The sequence below is a fragment of the Centruroides vittatus genome, unplaced genomic scaffold (genome assembly GCF_030686945.1).
Source record: "Centruroides vittatus isolate TY-2023 unplaced genomic scaffold, ASM3068694v2 contig_1832, whole genome shotgun sequence".
Taxonomy (NCBI): domain Eukaryota; kingdom Metazoa; phylum Arthropoda; class Arachnida; order Scorpiones; family Buthidae; genus Centruroides; species Centruroides vittatus.
Genome location: NW_027121128.1, coordinates 519,822 through 538,807, shown reverse-complemented (window position 1 = coordinate 538,807; position 18,986 = coordinate 519,822). Strand labels below are relative to the sequence as shown.

Sequence of the window (18,986 nt, the reverse complement as noted above, 5' to 3'; positions counted from 1 at the left end):
CTCTTCATGCTGCATAGCTGTGAACTTCCTTGGAATGATATGAGAGCAAACATGATGCATTGTGATATAGCAAGAAATATTTTTTATTTATGATTTATATTTAGTTACCATACATTATTATTTACTTTTCCTTTTTTTTTTTTTGTTATTTTGAGTTTTGGGGTTACATTAAATCTCGACTGCTATCTAAACACTTCCAAACCAGTACTTCATTTGCATAATTTCATACTAATATTTAAATAATGAATGGATTTGCATCCCACTAAATTAGGGTTGAAATAAGAGGGAATATTAAATGATTGTTTTAGCTTCCATTTTATTTTTTGTAAGCATGTTCAATATGCAAACTAACAGGCAGAAGAGAAGACTAATTTGCTGTATAAGTTATTGATTCATTGATTGACTGGTGCTAATTAACAGGTTTTCCTCTGCTAGGTTCTTTTTCCTAGTCACAATCAATGGATTTTGAATAAAATTAATTTTGTAAATTAAGTACAGTAAGACCTCATTTAACGCTACCTCAATTAACACTGATTTGATATAACGCAGCCTGCTCAAAGCCTAAAAAAAAGCTAAAATTTACACTGATTCAAATTACCGTGGCATTTCATTGATTTGTATATAATACAATTATTCCCAAACACGAACCAATCAGCAAATGGTGGCAATTTGTCATAGTGCTGTACTTTCCTTAAATCTGTTTGTTTGGTGCAATTTTGGAAAAAATATAACATTGTGGATACCATAGGCAATATTGACTTCGCTTGGCAAAAATTAACTGATAAATGCACGAATGGAGTAAAGCCTATCACTGTACTGTTAGGTTGACCAAACCGTCAACCTAATCAATACAGCAGGACTAGGAGATGTAGACAAGCAGGATATTGAGAGGTTACCGCAGGTTTCTGGTGAGAGCCTTACCAACAACCACCTTCAAGAACTGGCAGAACAAGAAATTCACGTAGAACTGGAAAACAGTGATTCTGAAAATGAAGCGCCCAAAGAACTTGTTACAGATTTCCTTAGTAAAAGTTTGGTAACTATAACAGAAATTGTTGATCAAATTGTAGCGAATGATCCAGATTTTGAAAGGAGTGCAAAAGCAAGACAAGATGTTTTTGGATGCAATTTCCTGCTACTGACATTTGCCTAACAAAAGAAAAAAAAAAAAACAACAAATGACACTAGACGACTTCATTGCAAAAAAGTCAAGAATTTCAGAAGAGCCAGTATCTTCATCACAAAAAATGAACTTTACATTTCTGTGTGCATGTTTGTGTTATTTAACGTATATTATTATGCAAATTAATATAAAAATAACTTAAAATTAAAGTAAAATTTATTAATTTTTGGTCTGCCTTATTTTGAATATCGGCATATCCCCTTTTCCTATTTACTCTGTGTTAAAATGACCTCATTTAATGCTGTTTCATTTAGTACTTTGTCATCTAGGAACATATCCCCCCGTATTAAGTGGGTTTTACTGTATATCAAACATTGCAAAGCCCTATATGTATATAGAAACATAACCAAACAATCATCTTAAATAATCGGGCTATAATGCTGCTAATTTAACAATTAATATTAAATAATTTGCTACTAGAGGTAGACGTTAAGTGCCATCTCTTAACAAAATTAATAATTATAATTTTAATAATTATTAAAATTGTACTATTCCTCATAATGCCATTCTACAGAATCATGCAAAGCTTCCAGAATGTCAACCAGACAGTCTATTGATTGTCTTTGGTTTCTTTTGATCTCTTCCCAAACTTGTGAATTATTTTTGTTTCTTGATGAAGACTGTCCTCTGTTGACTTACAGCTTTTTCTAAAATGCTATGCCATTCATGTTCTTGTTTATGCAACATAATGTCATTACATGTTTCTTAAAGCAGATTAAACTCTGAGTTAAACTTTATAAACTGATAAATGTTTCAGTAAAGTTTTTATTAAGGTGAGATTTAGACATTTCAGATCTAGAATACTCAATGTGGGTATATAAGTAGAGTAACTCAAAAGAACAGATTCACATGTTATTGCTCTATCAATTCAGAAGTGGCCACAATGCAATGAAGGCTCATGACTGCATTTGTTAAAACATTCGTGGGTAAACAAAGGTTAACAGGCCAATAGTGCAGAAGAAGGTGAGGATCTGTGTTTGTTTGGTGTCATTGTGATGAAGCTGCTTCCAACATCACTGGCACTCAAGAAAATCTACTGTGAACAGATTATCTAAAGAACTTCATCCAAAAGTTAACAAAGTCCAATATTACTAAGACAATGCATCAGCAAAGATGACCTTTGAAAAGCTGGCTTGTCTGGGCTGGGAGATTCTACCTCATCCACTTCACAGCCCAGACTTGTAGCCAACTAATTACTATCTATTTTGCACCCTGCAGAACATGTTGCCAATATACAGTTCTACAACAATACCCTTGATGCTTCAGACTTTTTCAAAGAGAAACCCCAGTCATTCCATGTTCACAGAATTGAAAGTTTGGAGCAAAGACAGCAAGATGTGATTGACATTGATGGTGATTACCTATCTGGTTGAACTGTAATTGTTGGGTTAATTGTCAATAAAGTTTTTTTCACAATGTCTAAATTTCACCCTTACAACCTGATAGTGTTTATTTTCTGCTTGTGATGCATCACTTCAGACTTCTAACAGCTCCTATCTATATATTATAAAACTTCAGCATTTTGTGTTCTAATTCATCCAAATGCAGCTAAATACCAGATGTCAAACAAATGCCAAAGTGTCTACAATAACACTGCATTTGAACATTTTCTTTAAATGATGAAGTCAATGGAGCATTCGCAGAACTTAGGTTTTGGTCACTCATTTTTGGTCTGCCTTTACTCTTGTATCAATTATGAGCAAGTTATTAATTGTATAGTATCAATATAAAGAATATGATGTTAATTTTATTGAGTAATGTTATTTCAAATTGTAATTCGTATTTAGAAAAATGAAAATCCAATAATAAAAGTGTTTTAACTTACTTGTATTTACTCGGTATGTAACCACATTTCACTTTTTGTCCTTCTTGATCCACAAGCCATGCTTGCCACAATCCGGGGACTCCATTATACATAGTATTATCGATAAATAAGATATCGTCTTTGTGAAAAGTCAGTGATCCGTCGATTGATGGTCTGTCACACAGTGCACGAATGTAAAATGAATCACCTGCCTTATTTTGAATATCGGCGTATCCTGAAATTGTTAAATTGATAAGTTAATTAAACAATATCTGGCCTTAATAACATACAACAGAAAATGGACACTTGAAGAAATTTTTAAAGCAGGAAACAGTTTCCTATATTGTCTGCTTTAAAAGCCAGAGAGTTTTTGAGAGAAAATGTTAACGAGATAATCAACAAAAACTATGAGATAATTAAAAATCTTTGACTAATGAAAAAAGACTCTGAATAAATAGTAATTAAATTATATCAATACATCTAATAATAAAGCAATAGTGAAGAAAAGGCAAGTCCTATTAAACTACAGATGAAAAATTTTCTATTATATATTTCTTTGACAAAACCTTATATCAAATCATATAGATTAAACCTATTTTCATTGTTAATAAAAATTGATTTTAATATAATGTTAATAAATTTTACACCTACTTTCAACATTATGTTCAGCTAAGATTGTTATCTTGTCAGATGGTTTGGCTAATTCATAAGCCGCTTCTTCAGCTGTAGCATGACGTAGATTTACACCATTATACTATTAGAATAAAAATAAAAAATATTAAAATAAACTATATATGTATTATATATTTATATATATATATATAAAAAAAATCAGTCACAATACAGAGGCTACAGACAATAGATTTAAGATAAGAATTATGGAAAGATGCATGCTGGGCATTACAAGAACAGACAAAGTGAACTACTTGAATAAGAAATCAAAACAAAGTTATACGATATCATTGAGCGGATCAAATGTTCAAAATGGCAATGGGCTGGACACATTGCTGGTAGAGAAGACAACAGACAGACTACAAATATCCTAGGCAGGTATCCACGAGGAATCAAATGTCCAAGACGAAGATTCTGAGTATGATGGCGTGACAAAATAATGATAGTAGTCAACATAAGCTGGAAAACCAAAGCATTGGACAAGGAAAAAATGGAAAAGATTAGAGGAGATCTTCATCCAGCAGTGGATTGACAACAGCTGATGATGATGATGATGATGATAATATAATCAATCAACTGGAATAACTCAAAAAATATATATCAAAAGAATTCATTAGACCAATTGTTAAAATTATCTTGTGGCCCCTTAACCAGTGAAAATGGCGTTAACTTCATTTTCTTAAATGGAAACCCAATTTTTGTAATTGTATATACCGTATTTTACGGACTATAAGACGCACTTTTTTCTTCGAAAAATTGCCTCCAAAATTCAGGTGCGTCTTATAGGTATTTTTTTTAAAAATTGTTTAAAAATTAAGGTGCGTCTTATAGTCCGTAAAATACGGTAATTCTACATAGAAAACAAACTTTTATCTGAAACATTTTTTTTCAAAAGATGCACTTAGTAGTTACAAGCATCTAAAGTTTTATGCAGCAGTAGTGTGTACACATCTGTGGATATCCATGAAGTTTGCTGAGAAAAGGCAGAAAACTGCTCAAAAATCATTAAAAACTATTATTCAGTAAAATCATTCTTTTTCTTCAAATAACGAATGATACGAAAGCTTGTGCCACAGTATGATGAAGAGAATAATGATCTTAGTCATGAAATTATTAGAAATTCATGGAATAAATAATAATAAATGTAACATTGGTTGTTGTTAGATTGTGAGAATTTGACGAAAAAAATTTAAGTTCAAAAAAATGTCTGGACTCAAAGTAACATGCATCCCAGACATGTTACTATATCTCAAAATAGAATGATGATCAGTAATTAAACAAAAAGAACTAAAATATTTCAAGTTTTACAAGAAAGAAATATTATTTTTTAGATCTTTTTAATAATTATTAAAACTCTAAATACAAAAGTCTTTTACTCAAAAAAATAATAATAATTTAACATTATCTTTCTGTACAAACATTAAATTTTGATTTTTACTACAGTAAGACCTGTAAAGGCTAGAACTTGACAAGACACTCATTTTTCCACATCAGGCAGATTTTCTGCTATTGACACAATGTAGTTTTACCATTTTTCTATTCCTCTGAAAATATTTCTTTTTCTTTTTTATGAAATCATGTGAAGATTTACATGCATTTTGTTACAAATCTCTGCATATTTTAAAGATTTTAAATACAAAGTGGGAAAATTTCACTTCTTAATAAAACAGTCTAATCATTGCTTAGCTGTCTTGGTTTTTTAAATGAAATTATTCAAACAGATTTCTGAGTCTGTAGCTTTATAAAAAAATTCTTGTTCTTCTTTAGTCTTTCAAATTAAATTCCTTCAGTTTTTAAATCAAACACAAGTTTTGGCTACATAAAGTCATCTTTAGTTTACAAATCTACAATTTTTTTTTTGTATATTTTTGCATTTTTAAATATATAATTTCATTTGGATTTTTAGAATTTTATTCTTTACAATGTTTATATCATCAATTTGGAAAAAAATATACCACCACAAAAATAAAAGCTCAAAATAACAATGCAAAAGAAAATTGAAGACAGAGACCTTCAGGATGATTTGAAATTGCATTTAATAAAAAATAATTTATTTCCTGGTAGATAACATCTATACTTCCCCACATTTGAGTTAAACAGCATAATTTCTAACCATTCTGTCTATATCTTGCAGGCCATGGCTTTCAGAGAATATTTCTTAAGTTAATGTAATCATTTTATTGAAAAATATTCAAACTTTTCACTTTATTCAGGTTCTAGTTTCTGCAGGTTTTACTGTATAAAATTGATTTATACACATTTCCTATATGGATTGCATCCAGAACCCAGAACAAATTTGATTTTCTTTAAACTATGCAGTTCATTTGATACATAATGTTATTTTTATAATTAGATTTAATAGTTCACTGAAATTCAACTTACAAAGATAAAATAATACATATTCATTAATATTTACCTAAATATAGTCTAAATAATTAAATATACTTAATTTTGCAAAAGAAATGTAAACTTATTTATTTGTACTGCCCAAAAGCAAAAGGCTCTACCACCGAAAAAACTGAAAATAAAGTTGTGAACTTGTCATTAGTAATCCTTGATCAATAACACCCAATATTTTATGTGAGAAATGTTCTGTAATTATTTACAGAACATTTTTCACACTTGCTAATAAGTGGTATTGAAAGATAATAATTATGTGTAATGACAAGATTGCAGCTTTGTTTTCAATTTTGCCTTTTTACCTTTTGGCAGCACAGTTTTTTTGAACAAAAACAAATGCTCTATTAAATCAATTTGTCTTTATGAAATACAGAACTCTTTTAAACTTTTTTAAAAGTTTTATTCTAAGAATTTTATGACCGATTAATTGATTAGTTAATGAAAGACATCAGCACATTAAGTGTATACAGCTGACGACAGGCAGGCTTGATATGCAATATGATCAACCGGCATGGATGAGGGTAAAATGGAGAATGATATTGTAATTTATTCAAACATGGTTATCTAGTTGAATTCAACCACATCCTGATATTTTAATATTCATACAAAGCCATTTTGTCAATAAACTTCACAGGGGAGATAGAAGATATTAAATGAATATTTTTTTTACATAATAATAATCTCCCTTTTTGTAAAGATAGTGGCAAAATTACAAGAAAAAAATTTATCTACAAAATTTCATTTTCAATTTGTAGAAGAAAAATTACTGTAAAACAAAATTAAATTAATTTTACTTCAAAAAGTATTTTGAAGATTTCTTTGAAATAAAGTTTTTCTCATTAGTTCATTAATAATTTAGCTCAGTGGCTTTGCATTCCAACATTTATGCATTTAAACTTGATTACTTAAGTGTTTCTGAATATTAGCTGCAAGATTTTCATTCTTTGTAATAATTTAAAATTAACTCATTATGTTTATGTAGGAGAAGACAATAAACTTACCTCGAGAATTTGATCTCCTGGTCTGAGACCGGTCGATCCGCAAGCAGCAGGAGAATCTTCTTGAACTGAATGAACGAATATACCGACGGCATTTCCGCCCAACAAACTGATTCCCAAGTTAGATGTGGTCTTTTTTAGTACTACTACACGTGGTACTGAACTCGACTCCGGAGAACGAGAGTTATGCATATCTTGATTTTCCATAGAATGGAGGCTGTAATAATAGAAAGATTAATATAATTTCTACATTACAAAATAATGATATTTCTAAACTTTATTTGGAAAGTAATTTCAAATAATTCTAATTGTTTAATCACTGAAACTGCATTGTTAATCAGATTATCTTAGAGGGAATAAATGAAAATAAACTCTTATTTCATCCTTAATTTGTTAAGAAATAAACATAAACCAGATTTCTTCATGTGAAGAGGAATGTGATTCACAATTAACATGGTTTCATAGTGATAGCAATAAAAACTTATTTGAAAAACTTCACAGAAGAATTGTTTTGCACTCTACAATCCTCCTCCCTTCATACCTAACTATTATATTTAGTAAATTTATGCTGCATCAGTCTACAGTTTGATCATTTTGACATGCAATAAAGCAATGTAGTAGAATATCAAGTAAATATAAGATTGAGCTTATATTTTATATGTTCAGGTACAAGAAACATAATATTCAAAAAGGATATAAAGATTATATTATCATTGTTAATGAAAAGAAAATGTATTGTAGCTTTGCATTACAGTTATGAAGAAAATTATAAGTAATTAAATTAACAGTACTAAATAAGTTATGATTAGAAGGAAGACTGGCTGGAACGAGGTAATTTTTAATGATCATAAAAAAGTGACAAGTTGATAAACTGCAATGAGAATTATGCCAAAAAAGACAACGAGATTTACTTAATGTATTCAGATGACAGAAATAAATACAGGTTATTTGATAAATGAAATCTGCATACTTGTATAATTGCAACCAGTAGAGAAGTAGAAATGAGAAAAAATATGAAATAAATTAAAGCTCAAGAACTTGTCAAGAGAGATTATTACTAAACTGTGAGACTTTCTTAACAAGCTTTATAAATATTTAACTAAAGCATAAAAATAATAGAGAAGTTAATAAAACTAAGCAAAAACAAGTAACATAAAGCTACTCTATTGCTTTATATTTTAAACAATATATTTTTTTCTGAAAGTTTAAGACAGGTTAAAAACATTAACCTGAATGTTTGCAAATATTGTTACTTATGATATAAAATTCACTGAAATATCATAATAGTGTTTTTTAGTGATTTATCATTTAGTATTGAAAAATATAAATTTAGTAGTTAAATTAATTTTATTATAGTTGCTAACTGAATTTTGGACCAGCATTTCAAAGTTATTTGGTAGTCAAACAGGTTTATTCTTAAAATAACTGGTATGATGGTCATATCATAAAAAAAACAAATTTACCACATAGGAGATGCCTTCGGTTTAGTCAAAGTTGAATTAGTAGAACTAGATATTTCTTCAGTCGAAACATTTACTGTAGTAGTCATATTGCAAGATGTAAGAGAAACTGCTGGTGTTTGCGTAGGAGATATTTCTGCACTTGAACTGTCTGTTTCTGGAATTTCTTGAAATTCTGTTAATATGACAAAAATATAGAAATTTAAACTCTACTCTTTAATTAATCTATATATATATATATATAATCAAGATGGGTTGATGATGATGATGATAAGTGCAGAGCCCAAACAGTTAGGAGTTGAAAGTTGAAGTTTGGTACACAGTTAGTGTACATTCTTGTGATGTACCCTAAGAAGAGATTTTTCGAAATTACCCCCCATGGGGGAGAGGGAGAGGATTAAGGCTTACCCTGAAAAACTGCTTCTACTGTAGTATTTTAGATGCAGTTTTTGCATTTTTGGCTGCGTTTTAGTAGGGTCCACGTGGGGATGAAAGAACTGTAATCCTTAACAATGGGAGTGTTAACAATGGGAGTGTTAAGAGAAAGCAGCGTGCAAAATTTACAGGTGTAGATGTGGTGTTTTTTTGCAATTTTGCAGGAAATCAAACATATTTTCAGACCCATCTAAAAATTCTCTAATTAGTCTGGAAACAGAGGAACCTAATTCTTGCATTCTGTGAAAACAGGTAAGATTGGCTATAATGCAATAATCGTAATTTTGCTATCGTTACTTTTTGCCTGAGCAATGCCGGGCTTATCTGCTAGTAAAATATGATATGGAAATGCATTATGTATACTACAGATTAATATTAAATTCATATAATTGAAGAAGATATCTTCTTGATTTTCGTAATTAAAAAAAAAAAAAAAAAAAAAATACTCATAAAATTTAAATATTAACACACAGAACTAAAGTAATTTTCATAAAAATGGTTATTGGCAACATTAATTAAGTTTGTAATTATTTTTTACATTACAAAAGAGAGAGACCATTTCAACTTTTATTTTTGATCTACAATACAATGTATTTATTTTAATTTATAGAGTATTAATTCAAAGTTAAAGGAAAATATAAGAAATTTATCGTAAAGTTTTAATTTAAAACTAATATTTATCAGAAACAGAAGGATACTTCCGATGCCAGAAACAATTTCTTACTTAAGGAATAAAGAAATAACAGTTTAAATTTCCATTTAGTACCATTATTCGTTCATCTTTAGTACACATTTGATTTAATCGAGTTTTAAATTGAAGTATTCAAACAATAAGAATTATTTATAGTAATGAAGTCTCAAATTAAGTCTGAAATTCACACAAATTTGAAAGTTTGTCATTGTCTAATCATGCAACTTTCAATTTTGTTTGCAAAACAAAGTGATATATTTAGTAATTCATAGATACCAAAGGGGTTCTCTAATATTTATGGAGATCCATTCACAAGTATTCATTTGCACTTTACAAGGTTGGCATTGTTTAGGATTGAACTGTATCAGGGTTAACTGTGTGTGTTTTCTGAACAATATAAATCCAATAATTATACAAAAAACAAACAAAATTTAAATATTAATACAATTATAAATAAGTTAATTATCTAAGTTTATCTAAGTGCAATTTTTTAATATAATAAACATTTGAATTTTTCCAACTTTAAAATGTATGAATTTGAAATTTAAATAACTTTATTAGTTATAAAATTAATGTAAGAACTTACTGTCAGGGTTATACTGTACAAGTATAGATACAGTATCTCCACATTGACGAAGAACATTTGCTGCTAAACAATAATTTGCATTGCGCATGTTGATACCACATACCTGTAAAAAATTTTTTAATATTTTTATTGTCAAATGATAATTATTGTACAAATGGTAAATACGTTTAACACATGATAAATGTAGATTAAAAATAATGTAAAAAACTTACTTCTAATAACTGATCGCCAACTTGCAAACCCGCTTGAGCCGCTAAACTTTTGTCGTGAACTGATGAAACAAAAACGCTGTTTCCGCCCAATCCACAAATTATTTGAATTCCAAGAGGTTCTGAACATTTATCTATTTCAATTCTTCTTAAATCTCCTGGCTTAGGACTAAGTAAATAAATAAATTCAGTATGAATTTCATTATTTATATTTTTAATTTTCAGACAATTCTTTAATGTATATTAATATAGATATGATCAGATGTAAAACTTTCTTAAATTTGTTTTTATACAATTAAGTTAATATCAAAGTACGCTAATGATTTATAAGCAAATCTTGTTCTTGATTAATGTAAACTAGCTTATGTTATTTCTTGTAGATGAAATTTATCTCATTCCTACATAACTCAGTCATAACAAAATGAAAATATCTGGGAGTTACTTTCAGATGGAATAATAAACTTACACCTCGCTACAAGCAAATGATAATTAAAGCTAAAATGAAAATAAAAGATAAAAATTTCTAATGTTAGAATTTAATTTAAACTGTTTAATAGCCTGCTTTCATTGGCAGTTTTGTAAGCTTTCTCAACCTGGATACTGGATTACATATATTCTACAGAAACGATGCAAGACATTATTAATTGAAATTTATTTTATTTAGAGAAAACAATACCTGGATATACTTTGCATAGTGAACATAATAGTTTTATTTTATTTCCTTTTATTTTGAAGCATATTATTAAGTTTTATACGAGATTAATATATGCGGATAATCAGATTATTGTAACTATCTTGGAATGCCAACATTACCTGTTAAAGAATAACTTTGTACCAACACATGGCTAAGCAAGCTTCAGAATATATTAAAATTATACGGAATTGTTTTGGAAATATTTGAAGAACAAAGACAATTAAAATTTAAATTAATGAAATTTTTGTATGATTAGTGTGCTTATGGCATCAATACATGGTGACCAACAGCTTTTATTAAAATCAGTATATCATCCTTTGTATATTGATACTTTTTCTATACCAACAAAGCAAACCATAGTAAATATTAATATTCAAAATAAAATTAAATAAAAATTCAATTTATTATAGTTCTAAATATTTACGATTTGATGAATCTCAATTTAAGTTGATACCAAAATTTAAGGTTTTTACTAATATAAACTTTTATTATTATTATTATGTTGGGTTATGTGAGATATGCTCGGTTAACACTGGTGGCTGTGTACTATGCCAGTCCAAAGTCAAGGCATAGTAACCAAAACAAAAATTTAAGTGTATCAGTGTGTGTTTGTTTTCAGGAATTTCCTAACAATATGACATGTATTCAATATTGTGGCCTTCTGTAGTGGGATGTAAGCGTTTCTATTCAATTGTAATATGCGCAGGCTTTTGTGTAGTGTGTGTGGTATCACACCTGTAGAGGAGAGAACAACAGGTACAATAAGCACCCTATCCATCCTCCACAGATGCCTTATTTCCTGGGCAAGTTCCGTGTACTTGCTAATTTTTTTAGTGAATGTGTTTTGTACATTGTGAGTGTTCGGAATGGATATGTCTATAATGAATGTGATTTTATTGTGTTTGTCAATGAGTGTGATGTCTGGTCTGTTGTGGTAAATTGTTTTATCTCTGATTATGGTTGTCATAGTACATTTTGTGTGTGTTGTTTTCCAATACTGCCTGTGGAATGTATTTGTAGTATGGTTTGTGGATGTCTAATAATTTGTTTTTCTTTGCAAGCTCTTGGTGTATTATATTTTCTACTTGATTATGTCTATGTAAATAATCTGTCTGTGCCAAGAGCTTGCAACCAGAAGTGATGTGTTGTATAGTTTCTGGCATGATATGACATTTTCTGCATGTGTCATTTGTGAGTGTTGTATCTTTGAGTATGTGTTTTCTGTAGTTTTTAGTATTTATGACCTGATCCTGTATGGCAATCATAAATCCTTCCGTCTCCCCAAAGAGGCATCCCCGAGCTAACCAGCTGTTTGATGTTTATTATTATTATTATTATTATTATAATAGAAGTTGTAAATTTATTAAATAATTGAGTTTATTATTTATATGGTCCCCCCTTGAATGAAGTTGACTGATTGATTAATAATTTTAATTAAATTCATTGCTTAGATTTATCATTTGTTATTGTAATTGAAAATGGGAGAATTAAATAATTTTACACCACAATACAGAAGAAAAGTCTTATTTTAAAATGAATTAAAACAAATGCAAATGATAAATTTTGAATATGATAATCTACACTAATTACATTTGATAAAGGAGGAAATATTCACAGAATCCAATTAATGTGATGCAAAATTAGTCTATTGATAGAGATCAAATATCTGGCCAAAAGGAAGATGGAGAACAATGCATCGTTATTAGCCATTTGTGCCACCTGCTTGTTATGTCTATAGTATGACCTTTGATGCTTCTAGCTAAAAATTTAGATAATTTCAACTCAAGCTATTTAAAAACACAGAAACATGATTTTCTGAAAGGGCATTTTCTTCCAAATGAGTAATATGTAAAATACATGAAGTAATTTATTTCCAAAATATGCTATTGTTGTGGATCAGACATATGCATAATAGGTTTTTAATGGTATATTTCAATTATTTAATTCTAAAAAATGTTATTATATTACTGTTTTAATCATTAATAGAAATCATTATTTATACTTTTATATAAATAGTTACAAGTATTTAAAAGTGATATTTTTAAATTTTAATTATCTAGAAACAGTAACAAAAAACTAATATTAATAAGCAACGAAGTTTTGTAATATTTCATTTGTTTGTGTTTTTTTTCTAACCAACATTTTAAAATATTTAACAAAACACAAAGAAATTGAATAAATTTTCAGATATATTTCTTACCAATATTTGCACAAAGATTAAGAAATATAATAATAATAATAAAAAGAAAATATCTTTGTAACAACAGACAATATGGGGCAATTCTAAAAATATGAGAAAAATTTCAGGAGTAGATTCTTTGAATAATTTCAACAAAATGGCGCACAAACATGTTCAAAATGACAGTTTTAAAGTCACAGAATGCTTAATACATAATTCTATTGAAAATGTTGACAAATTATGGAATTGTATTGTCGCATCCTGTGAAATAATTTGACACATCCCTTGGTATTTGTGAACAAGCATGCAATCAGTTCAATCCTGTATGTAAGAATGTGAACTTTAACGAAAACCAATCGTCGATATCGTGACACTGGTTCAATGATTGTTGTCATTAACTTCGAGAAAATCCCACTTTCTCCACTATTCACACAAAATCCCAAATCTCCACTTACACTTTGATGGCGAAAATGATGCATTCCTGTGATCTGCTGACCTCTTAGCCAGGTGATATCGAGCTGGTATCAGAATTGATGGCTGAAGGGTCAGTCGTTGCCTGTTCCTCCAAGAAAAAAGTCACTGCAAATATCTTTAATTTTTAGTTGTGTCAGTGCCTGATCCTACCTGGCCAGATATCTCACCTACTCGCCCTCAGACTTTACCTATCTTTGCATCTTTAAAGACAGCCTATCAAAGATTCAGAACTTTCCCAACGATCCTAAAGAGACTCATCCTAGTTACAACGAGACCCTAATCAAGGAGCATCAATTTGTGGACATCATCTACTCCAGATATTTATCGACTCGCAAACCACTGTAAACTCTCTCTCTCGAGAACTGAAAATTTAGGCCTATCTAAACCTATTTTAGCTCTATTTATTACACTCACTATTGATAAATTGTACACAATGTATTTTCTTTCCTTTACAAATAAACGGTTGTTTTGTTAACCTAGTCTCTGTGTGAGTCACTTCCTGCTCGCTAACACACAGTCTCCATCCAAAACCTGATCATCCACGCATGCAGCTGCTTGCGTGACCTATGTTCAAATATCGAATCAACACTCAGTCTTGGCTCCGTGTCAATCAGGACACAGTGGTGTCAGTCCTGATGAGGCACTAACAAGGTGCTGACCCTCCAGTCACATGTATTACAGTCCGTGATGGTCATTTTCAACAGTTATTACAGTTATGCCATTTTGAAAACATGTTTGTAAGCACATTTATGGTTGAAATTATTCAAAAACTTAGTCCCTGATATTTTCTGCATATATTTAGAATCACACTGTATTATGAGAACTGTAAAGCCTGGTATTCACATGTGGAAACGGATGACAGAAATGGTTGCCGTTCTGTTGTCTTTCCGTGTCGCATGTACTCACATGCAGAAAGTACCCTAAAATTGAAAGCACCACCATCTGCCAGCTGTAAATGTAAACAGCTATTACAGTAGGTAGGTCACGTGCCAGTAGTTGAAAATGGCTCCTACCAAAATTGCTTTGTTATATCAATTAAAATTTCAAAGTTTGTCTATGATCTTATTGCAAATAACAAAGCTCAAAAACAAAGAATTTAGACAGGAAAAATATTCTAAATCATTGAAAGTTAGGAATATCGAATACTTTCATAACCAAATTACGATTATGCCATTCTGAATAATTTATGCAGTAAGTACATCTGATAGACATTAATATCTAAATCGGATAGTAATATGGCATATAAATGAAATATATTAGTGTATTAGTATAAAGCTTTTTAGCTTGGCTGGCCACCATAGTTCGAATGCTATCGTCCACGTGATCTTTATGATGACATTGCTAAACAGTCTTCCTATTAGTCTAATTTTTACCGTTTCATTTTCTGCAACGGCAAAAGTTGAAAATTTTCAACTTCATATTCCGTTGTCTTTGATGGCAAAAGTGATGTCATTTTGTTGTTCTGTTGTCCGTTTCTGCATGTGAGTACCAGGCTTAATTCTATTATATTTAGAATACATAAATCATAAATCAAGCTAATAATTCCGTTTCCTAATGGCTTCTAAAAAAGAGTGCTTTGTGGAAATAAAAACCACAGATTTTTCAAGTAGACAATGATTAATAAGCGTGTTCATTTTAAAATTTTGATAATAAAATATGCAAATATTTTTACCTATAAAATTAATGCCATAAATATATCTCAAGATTGTACTTACATCCTGTTATGATTATTGTAATCTGGTAAATCACATTGAGTTCCATCACTATTTAACCATTCTATGGTAAACGAAGGCATCGGACTACTCCTTTCTGAAACAGATGATGTTTTTTCAATTGAACTACTGGATACTTTTCCTGCTGACGATTTGGATGTCACACTAGGATTTGAAGGTATTCGAATCCTCTGGTTTCTTTTTGGAAAAGTAGAGATTCCATCAAAACCTGAAGAACAGTAAGGTTCCTCTCGATAATTAGCATTAATATGTGAATGATTTGGAACAAGACGTTTTCCAGAATGAGATAATCCATGAAAATGTGATAATTCAATACTTTGTGTTGGAGATGCACCAGAATAACTGTACTGTGAGCAGGGTGATGAAGCAAAACTATATCTCCCACTATCTTTTATAGCATATCTTCCACTGTCAATAGGTGAATGATAAGAGTGTGGATCAGACCCTAATATGGATTCGGTAGCAGAACTACTAAGAAGCGAGTCACCACTTCTGGACGTATAAACAGAAAAATTTGGTGGCGAAGAATACCTAGACGATGGCACCGTTGGAAAACAAACGGAACTTCCTCCATGCGTATGATGAGGATGAGGATGAAGAATTCCATGTTGACTGCTGTTTAAAGAATAAAATGGCATGCTATTGTGAAAAAGATTCTGTGATGTCATACCTGTCACAACTAAGCTAGTTTGAGCAGAAGTAGGATACATGTGTCCCGAATTGCGAGTACTAAGAGGCCTTTCGGATGATGATAAATTAATGTGATTACTATGATTATAAGATGTAACTGATATTCCTGTTTTGTATTGAGAAGAATCAGATGAATTTAAACATTCATTATCAGATAGGACGTAATGTGCTGAACGTGGTCTTTGTTTATTACCCTTATTTTTATAATACTCTATAACATCTTTATCTCTATGTGCTGAAACTACAGAATAATCTACATAAGAATTTGTTGTTGTATTTCCTGTATAAGATAAAGGAGTTACATATTCCAATTGATCAGAATTCTGATTTTGACAATTAGATTTAATAGGCGTATCAATATCAGGTGAAGTATAAGATCCAGAACTGGAATTTCTTGTTGTGCTAACAGAAGGAGAAAGAACGGGAATACTAGTTAAAGTAGAACAATCTGAAGACTGAGAACTACGTTGACAGTCTAAATATAATAAATGATCTCTATCTGACATGTTAATTGGGCATTTTCTTTCCTTCTCATTACGATGATCCATTACATGGGCAACTTTTGATTCGGACAAGTCTTCATCCACAGTTTTACAATCACGTACATTAAACTGTTGAGCAAAAGTACTTAAAGATTTTCTCTCTCTTCTTCGATAAGACTGTAGTGTTCCTGCTTCTGCATAATGTAAATGAGGCCCACGATGTTTGTATTTTGGCCAAGTGCCACCATTTTTATCCTGTTCTTTTCTAGAGCCAGTTTTAAATGATTTAGATGAAGACACTTTACTATAATAATCTAGTACAGAATCTAATTCTGCTATAGGATCATCATTTCCTAACAAAGACGAAGGTGAGTGAGATAAGCAAGATTTTTTGTCTTTGCCGTGTCTTCTTTCTCCGAATAGTTTATAATATGCTTTATCTAATAAAGTCGGTTGAGGCGACTGACAATCTGTCCAATCATTTGTTTCTTTTCGACTTCTTTGTAAAGAAGATAATATTTTATTGTGTTTATTCACAGAGTGTTCTACAATATCATCTGTCTGGACACTACTAGATGTCATAACTTTCTCTTCCATATCAACAATACAAGGTTTAGATGGGATATCATCAGCTAAAAAAGAAAGTTTTGAATTACTTTACTGAAAAGTTTGAGAGACATTTTTATTTGAAAATATTTTTCTTAGAAGAATTAGCTCTATCTAATAAATAATCTATACATAAAAAATAAACAAACAATGTTTAAGATTTTTTGTATACTTTATAACTCCTCTTACTGTAAAATTATTAAAGAAAAAGAAAGATTCAGTTTGTTTTGTGAAAATATTATTTAAAGAGTATACACAAGTTCTTTTAACACCTTCAATTCATCTATTCTTTATTATAAATATGAATCATTTTTAACAAAGGAAACTTACTGATTTCTGTTGGTGTTTTCTTCTTTTCTACCTGATTTACAGCATGTCCATTAGGAAGTGAATTAGATGTATTAGAAGGAAAACTGGCACAAGGAGCACATTTTGAAACCTGAAGTATTAACATAGAACCACTAACGTCAATTAAATCTTGTACATCCCTGATTGATTGGATACTTTCAACAGATTTTCCATTAACCTTTAAATTAAACATATATTTTAAATAAATAAAATATTCAATAAATTTCTTATAAATAAAGGATTTAATATATCCTTACTTTAATATTTAAAATATTGAATAATAGAATATACTTTGAATTTGTACAAATATTTCTAACTTGGACTAATGTTAATTGGGACTATGGAGTTGAAGTTGAAAGCAATTTGGAGGAAGTCAGAGTTGGAAAATGTACTGACTGACCTCAATACAAAATCTTAAGAAAATACTACTTTAATATTTTCACACTATATTGTATTCTCTTAGTCATAAATGGGTAACTTCTATATTTAATATTATAACCAATATTGAATTCTCATTACTATAAAATACCACCAATTATTATTAAACATTTAAATATAGTTTAAGCCTAAAAAGTAGCCTATGATTCATATGATGATGAAATGATACAATTTACCATTTTAATATGCATTAACATTAGTAAATTAAACCTGGTAAGCTTTTATGAAGAAGTTAGAGGTTTCACTACTGATGCCATAGCCTTAATGTTAACTTAAAACAATAATTTTCTCAAAAGTTTATAATGCCATTTGTAACATATTAATCTTTTTGTTTTTAAGAACTAGCATCCTAGAAAGGAAACTTAAATATATTTTAATAGAATAAAATACAATTATTCAAATAATGACTATCAAGATTGCCCTCTGACTTCGTTAAAAATAAATAGGCATGTATGTATACATACTGTACTGTACATGCATGAAAAGTAATTTTTTCTAAATGCAGAAAATAAACTATATTCATTTGTTGGCATGTTTCAGTATTTAATATTTTATTTGCACAGTATTATGCCCATGCATACATGGGCATAATACTGGAGTGTTTGGATAGAGAGGAAAAAAGAGAGACTATTTTAAGCAAAATCAATTATCCAGATGGCTTGAGGTCCCAATTAATTCAGATAACTGGAGTTTTACTATATATTGAGAAACTACGTTTTAGTTAGAAAAATTACTAGTAGTAATGTCCTAAGTTTACTGCAGTACAAATTTTTATAATGAGTTTTTTTAAGTCAATATTTATATACCAAATCTCATTAAGAATTAATTTCTTAAAAACACTGAAAAGAACTGACCATGTATAATGTAGAAAACATCTCTCAATAGCTTAAATAGAACATAAAAA

General features: G+C 29.8%; 1 protein-coding gene across 3 annotated transcripts in view; it reads right to left on the bottom strand.

The window, feature by feature from the left end:
- Dlg5 (Discs large 5) overlaps nucleotides 1-18,986 on the bottom strand; it is a 98,314-nt gene that overhangs the window by 7,911 nt on the left and 71,417 nt on the right. For all 3 annotated transcript variants that reach the window (XM_067264240.1, XM_067264241.1, XM_067264239.1), the window contains 8 exons: nucleotides 17,627-17,822; nucleotides 15,501-17,322; nucleotides 10,442-10,607; nucleotides 10,230-10,332; nucleotides 8,521-8,692; nucleotides 7,061-7,274; nucleotides 3,639-3,741; nucleotides 3,009-3,222 (listed from right to left, as the gene is read on the bottom strand). In XM_067264240.1, the coding sequence (XP_067120341.1) occupies nucleotides 3,009-3,222; nucleotides 3,639-3,741; nucleotides 7,061-7,274; nucleotides 8,521-8,692; nucleotides 10,230-10,332; nucleotides 10,442-10,607; nucleotides 15,501-17,322; nucleotides 17,627-17,822 (2,990 nt within the window). The remainder of the gene's footprint in view (nucleotides 1-3,008; nucleotides 3,223-3,638; nucleotides 3,742-7,060; nucleotides 7,275-8,520; nucleotides 8,693-10,229; nucleotides 10,333-10,441; nucleotides 10,608-15,500; nucleotides 17,323-17,626; nucleotides 17,823-18,986) is intronic.